Source organism: Telopea speciosissima, chromosome 9 (genome assembly GCF_018873765.1).
Source record: "Telopea speciosissima isolate NSW1024214 ecotype Mountain lineage chromosome 9, Tspe_v1, whole genome shotgun sequence".
Lineage (NCBI taxonomy): Eukaryota > Viridiplantae > Streptophyta > Magnoliopsida > Proteales > Proteaceae > Telopea > Telopea speciosissima.
Window position 1 is genome coordinate 57,242,628 of NC_057924.1, and position 9,470 is coordinate 57,252,097.

The 9,470-nt window shown below is 39.3% G+C and overlaps 1 protein-coding gene across 1 annotated transcript; it reads right to left on the minus strand.

Annotated features, from left to right (window-relative positions):
* Nucleotides 1–2,930: 2,930 nt before the first annotated feature.
* Nucleotides 2,931–3,976, minus strand: LOC122638554 (UDP-glucuronic acid decarboxylase 6-like). Its single transcript, XM_043831397.1, has one exon. It carries the CDS (start codon nucleotides 3,957–3,959, stop codon nucleotides 2,931–2,933), a length of 1,029 nt encoding a protein of 342 aa, XP_043687332.1. The 5' UTR covers nucleotides 3,960–3,976.
* Between the last annotated feature and the right edge of the window lie 5,494 nt (nucleotides 3,977–9,470).

The following is a 9,470-nucleotide window of genomic DNA, read 5'->3' on the forward strand; positions in this document are numbered from 1 at the left end:
ATCCATGGGTTTTGGTGGTTGGATGTAGGGGTGTCAATTCTAGGCCTGCCCGGATCGCTTACTAAACGTATTGGGATTAACTAACCAGGTAGTTCCGGTGTTGGGTCCTAGCCCATTGGGCGCCTGACCTAGCCCAACCAGTTACAGTCCAACCCAGCCCGACCCTTTTAACTTGTAAATTTTGCTATGGGCTTGGGCCCTGTTTGATTTATTGGTCCAAATCTATATATGACATAAACTTTTGATTGGGCTGGGCCTGATGTATTGGGTATATTTTTATGACAGGGTTTGATGTATTGGGTATATTTTTATGATATTTTTTAACTTAAATTTATATCATGGGAAATGGACCAGCACGAGTTGCATTTTTTCAACCTATTTCTAATGAATTGGCGATGTTCAAACAGTTGGAATATTCAATTTTAATGGAAAAAAACAGAAAAGATGTGGCAAGATTAACTATGGAAGATTAACTAAGTGTTATGTGTTGTGTTTTTTTTTTTTTTTTGGGAATTATGGAATTGTCATTAGTTTCTCATCATATTAATAAAATTTTGTCCCCAAGCATCTTGATCCATGTGAGAAAAAGAGGAAGAAAATGTTTATGTAATTTGATCAAAATGATGAATAAAAAATCTAAAGTGGATGTTCCTATGCCCAACTCCTGCATGCATGTCATCCCAAAGTTTAACTTGAGATCCTTACATGGAGATCCTATTGCTTATGATTTTTAATCTTTGTTATACTTTTTGATTAATGAAACAAATGTTATTTCAATTTTTATATCATTTGCATATTTACACATATAATAATTGATTGATAATGTGAAACATGTACTACAAATATTAAAAATAACTTTCGAAATTTCAATTACTTTTTTTACAACGAATAATCCTAGAATCCGAATTTTATTTTATCCATACCGCCTTTTTGATCGAATTCTTAATGAATAAAACAAACTATTCCAAATGATTCTCTATTCGAATAATTCCTGAATCTGAATTTGCTTACTATAGTCACAAGTAAGCAGGCTGCCTCTCGGCAAAAGGCATAAACAATTGACTTGAGTGAGGGCCTTATGAGAGTTTTTTCAATAATAATACTTGATTCTCATGTATTTATCCAACGATTAAAGTGTTGATTGTGTATTAAAACTAATACTTTTTATTTGAATAGATTACATATTGAATGGGTGTGTGAGTGTATCCATAAAGTCCCATTTAATTATTTCATATTAGTATTTTGCATGATATTATTTGGGCTGTGTTAGTCTTTAAATTTGTATCTTAAATTGCTCAAAGCTTGAGAGAAATAGGGCATATGTTTACATGGTTGTTGTACCGTCTGTTATTAGGAATGATGATTCTGATCATAGGTGTCAATTATATACATATGTTTGTATGTTGAACTGGATCACTTGAGAATGGTCGAATTGGATTTCTATCACTTGTATGATGAGCAAGATTCTCATTACTATATTGTGTTTAAACCCCAAACCTGAGAGGTCCTTATTGTTCCAGTTATGAACTATGAGTTTGATGTACTAAGGGTAGATGCCGACAAACTATATATAAGTGCACTAAATTCATGCTATATACTTATGAACAAAATATATATTTGATATGGAATCCACTTCCTCTCTGTTCATGATTGGACTCATAATTTAAGTTCCGATGACATGATTTGTAAGTTGTTTACAAAGTGTTTAAATAGTATTAATTATTAATACTCTATTTTTAAGTGTTTTAAAAATTGTTTTAGGTATTCTTATGTATAATTATCTTTAGAGATAGCTAGAGTTCCCACACTGCCCATGTGGGGAAATCAACATGTCACACCAACGGTTATCTTGTAAATGATATCATCCACATGGGACCCATATATTTAGATCAGGAAAAAATACATATGAGAAAGAAATTGCAATCTGACATTGTAGGAAAGTTTTCTCTTATCAATATTTTAGAAATAGAGATATACACATTAAAAGCATGAGTAAAATTACCCAATCAATCAATCAATCTCTCTCTCTCTCTCTCACACAGTTGTTGGTATTGTCATCTCTCTTCTCCCTATGGATTGCAAGTGTGCTTCAAGAGTTGCATTCCGTAGGAATATTTGGGCATGGTGGATATACGTAGCTCTAGGCTTCTTTTACACACGAAGTTTCATTCAACAAAAAAATTTAAAAACATAATTTTCTCCAATCCATTAACAAGGATTGAGATATCAGTATCGGTCTCTGTCGATACCAATCTGGATCGACCAATTTTACCTTTACTTTTTCATTAAAAATTAAGTTTTTTGATGATATTACCCTTGATTCAATACCGATACCCGATCGGTCAAGGATCATTATCGGCCTTGACCTATACTGATCCAATCCAGCCGATCCAATACCGATACCTCAATCTATGCCAATGAATAAAACTCTAGATCCTACATATTCAAGTTACGTTTTTGAAACCCATAGAATCAAGAAGTCTATTCTTTACATGCTCTTAATGGTTCCCACCATTTTCCCAGCACTTAACAGCACACAGTACCTATGTAATCGAAATAAAAATGTTGAATTTAATTTACGGCTTGATCTGGTACCCAAAAAATTAGAAAACCAAAATAACTCACATAAAAAAGAAAGAAAGAAAAAAAGTGAGGTTTTTTTTATAATTATTATTATCAAAGATAATAAATTCATCAAACATTTACTAAATCCATGGAAGAAGTGTTCTCTACATCCATAATAATCACACCGTCCAACAGGGGTAAGGCGATCAAAATGCAGCGCCTTGAGTTTAGCGCTGCACATGCAGCCCAGCTGCCCGGATGCATAGGATCTTTTTCGAAAATAAAGGGGTGGGGGGGAAACAAATTGAGGGCACTAAAATGGATAATTCATGCATATCGGACACCCACAGACATCAAGTTAAGGTCTATTTTTTGGGAACTGCAAGCCTAGCACGGAAATCCTCCTCCATGAGGGGCAAGCCCTCACGCAGGGTAATCTTGGGTTCCCAGCCAAGCAACTCTTTCGCCTTGGTGATGTCTGGCTTCCGCTGGCGTGGATCATCAGGAGTGTTATCCACAACTTTTATCTTAACATCACCATCAATTAGCTCCTTCACTGTCTCCGCAAGTTCCATCATTGTAAATTCACCTGGGTTGCCTAAGTTGATTGGCCCAGTGTTAGCTCCTTCCATGAGTCGGATTAGGCCATCGACCAGGTCAGAAACATAGCAGAAACTCCTTGTTTGTGTTCCTGGTGCTTGAACTGTCAAAGGTTCACCTCGAAGTGCTTGAGCTATGAAATTGCTGACAACACGCCCATCGTCAATATTCATTCGAGGCCCATACGTATTAAAGATCCTAGCAATACGTATTTCTATACCGTGTTGCCGATGATAATCAAACATCAAAGTTTCAGCTACACGCTTCCCCTCATCATAGCAACTCCTGACTCCAATTGTGTTAACATTTCCCCAGTAAGACTCTATCTGTGGGTGCTCAAGAGGATCTCCATATACTTCAGATGTTGATGTAACCAAAATTCTTGCTCCAACACGTTTGGCAAGTCCCAGCATGTTCAAAGTCCCAATCACATTTGTTTTTATTGTCTTTACAGGATTGTGTTTGTAAAAAATTGGGGAAGCAGGGCAAGCAAGATGGTAGATCTGATCAACTTCTACTAATAATGGTTGTGTGACATCATGGCGAATAAGCTCAAATCTAGGATGACCAATCCATTTCTTGAGGTTATCCTTTGAGCCAGTGAAGTAGTTATCAGCTATAATTACCTCATTTTTCTCATTTTCCATCAATCTATCCACAAGGTGAGACCCAATGAATCCAGCTCCTCCAGTTATCAAAATCCTCATATTAGACTGCAAAAATTTGGAGTTCTGCAATGGAGATGGAGTAGGCATCTCCGGATGCTGATTTCCATTGGAAGATTCGTTTGCCATTCTGCACTTCTTCTTCTGTTAACACCACCAAATTGTTAGCTTAATCACTGAAATCGCCAGAAAGACCCTAGTTGACTATTTCTCCTTTCTTTGGAAAGGAAACTATAATCCACCTAATCGGGTCAAAGATAATAATTTTTCAGTTCAACTTTCGACAGTCATAATTTTTCCTTAGAATGGATTTACAGGAGCTATAATACCCTTTTGGAAAAGGCAGCCAGTGTTCTCCATGTTATCCAATAAATTCATTTATTGTCCTGAAGTTTTGGAGCAATATTCGCATGTTTGAGGGGTCTATGTAGCCTCTGAAATTTTGTGTGTGATTTCAAGATATTATTTTCTTATTTTATTTTTATGTGTTTCCTATTTTATTTAGGTTTCCTTTTCCTTTGTATGGCCGTCCTCCTTATATAATCCAATTGCTTTGTTAAGTCTTCTTCCTCGTTGGAATTAGGGTTTCTTTACCTTGACGATTCGAAGGTTGTGAGCGCTAGAATGAGATCTACCCTCCATACTTTCTACTATGCCATGGGGTCTAACTATTGTGAACAGGTAGATCCTGAAGTCCCCTGCTCAGATGTCAAGATCGTTCAGCCTAAACAAAGGAGTTTAGATCGGCTACCCACATGGGGACGGGTGGAGATAGATCTGAACCCTCCATGGGGGTTGGGACCCGCCTCTAGGGTGTGGGATCGATGCCCCATGGAGGGGTCAGATCTGTCCCCATCCGTCCCCATGTGGGTACCTGATCCGGATTCTAAACAAAGCTTATCAAATTACAAAATTGGGGTTCAAAAAATTAGTGCAATGTAATATGAACGCACAATACGATTTAAATACATGCTAGGGATGCATGATATAGTACATGGAGTTATATAGTAGAATTGAAATTTGAACTTAAATTAATTACCAAAAAAAAAAAAATTTGAACTTAAATTTGAAATTAGCATGGGGCCAATGAGAGCACGCAACTTGGCAGGTGGCTGCTTTCTTTCTCCCACATAAGTATTGCTTAATTGTTACCAAAAAAAATAATTATTGCTTAACCCCACTAAATTTATTACTCTAGGATGTATATTCCCATACAGCATTTTTTTGTTTGGGTGTGCCTACTAACCGTAGTAAGTCGTAACCCATCCCACCCCACAATTCAGATCCTCTATGGCACGCTGCCCGTAGCAGCCTGAGCGGCGCACAAACAGGCGTAGCGCAATGACAGCCTTACCCCTGCCTAAACGCCTTGCCCGAGCGGGGGTAAGGCAGTCATTGTGCTACACCTTGTTTGTGCACCGCTCAGGCTGCTACGGGCAACGCACCATAGAAAATGTGGATCCTCCTCCATCTTAGTACCTTTTTACGTGATAATGCCTATTCATTGCATGCAATCTTCTCGCAAATAGAGTTTTAGGCCTGTAACTAACAAAATAAGGAGTGAAAATAGTCATTCTTTGTGGCTCCCTCCCTCACTTTGTCAGGCAGCAGCAGTCGCATGTGAAACTAGAGATGTGAATGGATATTCAAAAATCCAAAATCGATTCATATCAATATCTGTTTGGAGGTATTCAGATTTGAATTCGAATAATCCGAAACATAATCCATCTGATCCAAATAGTTATTCGACTAAGAATAATAATAATAATAAGAAGTAACTAATGATCTTTAGACTCTTGAAGATTCAACAGGTTTTAGACAATGAGGAAAAGAAAATAATCATGAGACTAATTAAGGTAACTAAGAGACATTGATTATGCTATGAACCTGGATTAGTTGACAACAAAATTCAATCTTCTTAGAGGAAAGATTAACCTTCTGACCTACGTCGAGGGAAGGGGTCTTTCCTCCTACACGTGCAAAGACACGGTTTGGGTTTAATATTCGTCTCCCTCTTTAAAACAACTCATTACATGATATTTATAACCAGCTAAGTCTACTTAATTGGCACCTGATGCAAATCTCCTAAAGACTAGGACCACTAACACAATACCTATCACATGTTAAAAACTAACATGATAACTACCTACAATCACGATGGACTCTTATCTAATAAAGAAGATAACTAAACATCACCCAAAATGACCTGAGCACTATCCTTTATTTAGCCCCCAGGTGGGACCCATGTTAGAATCGTTATTCCCTCTAATTCACTGCCTCCTCCAATTCCTCCAATTCCTCACATGGGGGCGGAAATGACCACCCTACCCCCTGCCCAAATACACTGCCCAAGGTGGGGTCCACTCCCCCCCCCCCCCCCCTATTTGAGGAATTGAAGGAATTGAAGGTGCCCACGACTTGCAGTTGATAATTATTCCCCATGTTAGCACATACCATTTAATGTTTAGGTATTTGATTGATATGCCAAAAGTTCCAAAGCTGATGAAACGCGTTAAATCAAGTCCTTTAACCTATCCCATACTAGGCTGGCCCAATCTAGCATCCATACACTAGAATGAGTCGACCCATTAGGCACATAACAGATTAACAGCTAATTCTATCGGGGGAAGAAGGTCTGGGTTACACAAGTTAGGATGTAACGGGATAGTGCAAAAAAAATGAGTGGGTAGAGATAGCTTAGATTAATCCTAAAATAAATAAAAAATGGATGACTAAAATTTATCTTGAGATTTTTGGAGAAAACAAAGGCCTCATTTGATCTGCCACATGCGTGTTGTTGGCTTTTAAAGTGGGTACATATGGGAAAGAGACCTACAACCTAAGAGTCACTTTGCTCATTAGTCACATTTCCTGGTTCTCTGTACCACTAAACGCAATTAAGATAAATGTTGATGGTTCTAGTCATTATAATCATGGTCTAGTTGGAATAGGGGGCGTTAGCAGAGACGACATGGGAAACTTCTTTTTTGGCTTTGCAGCGAATGTTGGAAATTCTTACGCCGTATAGCCGAAGCTTTGGCAATTCGGTGTGCCTTATGCCTAGCTATCCAGATGGGATCTAGAGAATCATCATTGAAGGGGACAATCTGATGGTCATCAATTGCATCATTGGACTAAATGGCTCTATTCTTTCAACGCAGATCTTCTATGGCGTGCTGCCCTGTCCTGCCTGTGCTGCGCAGACACAAGGCTACGAGCAATGACCGCCTTACCCCTACTCGGGCAAGGCATTCAGGCAGGGGTAAGGTAGTCAATGTGCATCGCCTTGTGTCTACATAGCACGACAGGACGGGCAGCCCGCCCCGTAGAAGATCTGAATCCCTATTCTTTGGCATGTTGCGCACATTATTTTAGACTGCAAAAATGTTGCCTCAATGATTCCCCATGTTGAGTTTTCTCACTCTCTAAGAAGGAAATTTCATTGTGGGGTTCAATCCATAGGCTTGTCATCCTGGACTTCCCCTCCACCCTTCTTACTTGTTAAGCTTTTTTATGGTGTTTCTTGTACCCGCCTCCCTAGGGGCTTTCTTCCATAGATTTTCTTTTGATGAAAAAAAATAATAAAAAAGGAAAGAGATCCTACCCTGGATGTGTAGGAAACAAACAATCCTCCAATTGAGCTACTGACGACCTCTTCCCTTAGTTTATAATTTTTGTGGGAAAGGGTTCTCTCAACAAGCGGTATACGGGAGAATTTTTATCCTCTCAATTACACTGTCCGTACTTGACGTCAAGTACATCTAATAGAGGGAGGTCGACCCCATGTGGACCCCACTTCGGGCAGTGTGTTCAGGCAAGGGATAGGATTGTCATTTCTGCCTCCACTATTAGATGTACTTGACGTCAAGCACGGGCAGTGTAATTTAGAGGATAAAGATCCCATACGGGACCACCATTTCTTACATACGGCAAAGTGGCCATTTTAAGAGAGAGACGGGGGGGATACTAGTGTCCCTTTGCGACCTTGTAGAGAACTTTTTACCTTAGGACCTGGCTCCTGTCCAGTCGTGGAGCTGGACGGTCCAGCTCCACTAAACGACAGCAAATTTAGGGGTGGGGTGGTCATTTAACATGTGGGACCCAGGTGGGACCCACCTGCCCACCCTTGATTTTTATCATTTAGCGGAGCTGGACGGTCCAGCTCCACTAAACGACAGCAAATTTAGGGGTGGGGTGGTCATTTAACATGTGGGACCCAGGTGGGACCCACCTGCCCACCCTTGATTTTTCTATCATTTAGCGGAGCTGGACGGTCCAGCTCCCGCCATGGCTGGACAGAATCCTTTTCCTTTACCTTAGTCAGAACTCATCAATCATGGATAGTCACCAACTTTAGAGATTATTGCCTTCCAACTCCATTAGATAACAAACATATGCTTACATTTTGCAAGTACACAATATGAGTACAATACCTTTAGCTAAGAAAATATGAGTAAAATACAAGTGGCTAATTAACATTAAGTAAAAGTGATTCCCCATCATTTTCGGGCATAGTTGAAGAGCTCGATCAACTCCACATCCACCTTGATTGACTCGTAACGGTCGATGTCGGCATGGGCAATTGCTGCTAGTGGGGTTCATTTGAAATTAGTTAAAAAACTAATTAAGTGGTGCCCTGACTCGGTCTATCAAGTTACTGGGAGGGGCCAAAACATTCTTCATATTGTAATGAGGGGCTGCAATGATGAGTATTGCTCCCATGAGATTTTCCAACATCTCCTACAGAGAGTTGAGGTTGTGGGAATTTTAAATCAGCCTGATCAAGATGGAAACACCCCATTGCATCTTGCAGCCATTGCTCAAGATCAATACTTTCTGGAGATTCTCAAAAAAGATGAGAGAGTAGACCGGTTTGTCATTAACAAGAAGAATATGACAGCACAAGAAACCATGGACGATCAGCAATCCATTGAAAATGAGGTAATATAGAAGTTAAAAGTGTTTTACCTTATTTTCAATGAATAGTTGATCGTCCATGGTTTCTTGAGCTGTCATATTCTTCTTATTAATGACAAACCGGTCTACTCTCTCATCTTTTTTGAGAATCTCCATAAAGTATTGATCTTGGGTAATGCCTGCCAGATGCAATGGGGGGTGTTTCCATCTTGATCAGGCTGATTTAAAATTCCCACAACCTAAACTCTCTGTAGGAGATGTTGAAAAATCTCGTGGGAGTAATACTCATCATTGCAGTCCCTCATTACAATATGAAGAATGTTTCGGCCCCTCCCAGTAACTTGATAGACCGAGTCGGGGCACCACTTAATTAGTTTTTTAACTAATTTCAAATGAACCCCACTAGCAGCAATATGGAGGGGCGTTTGGCCGTCTCGATCTTGAAGGTAGCCAATGCGTCGATTGGCTTGCAATAACAGTCTAACTGCCGAGGGCTTCAAATTCCTCTTCTTTGAATAATAAGTTACTGCATAATGTAGAGGTGTCCTCCCACAATCATCCATCAATGTCACTAGCTCTTGCTTCTCTTTCACTAATTCTTCAAGACAACCTAGAAAAAATCAGATCAAACGGTTAAAAGATGACCTATATTTAATTGAAAATATAAAACACCAAGAATGTTAACCACTTAATCCGGGGGAAGAGAGAAAGAGAATATCATGA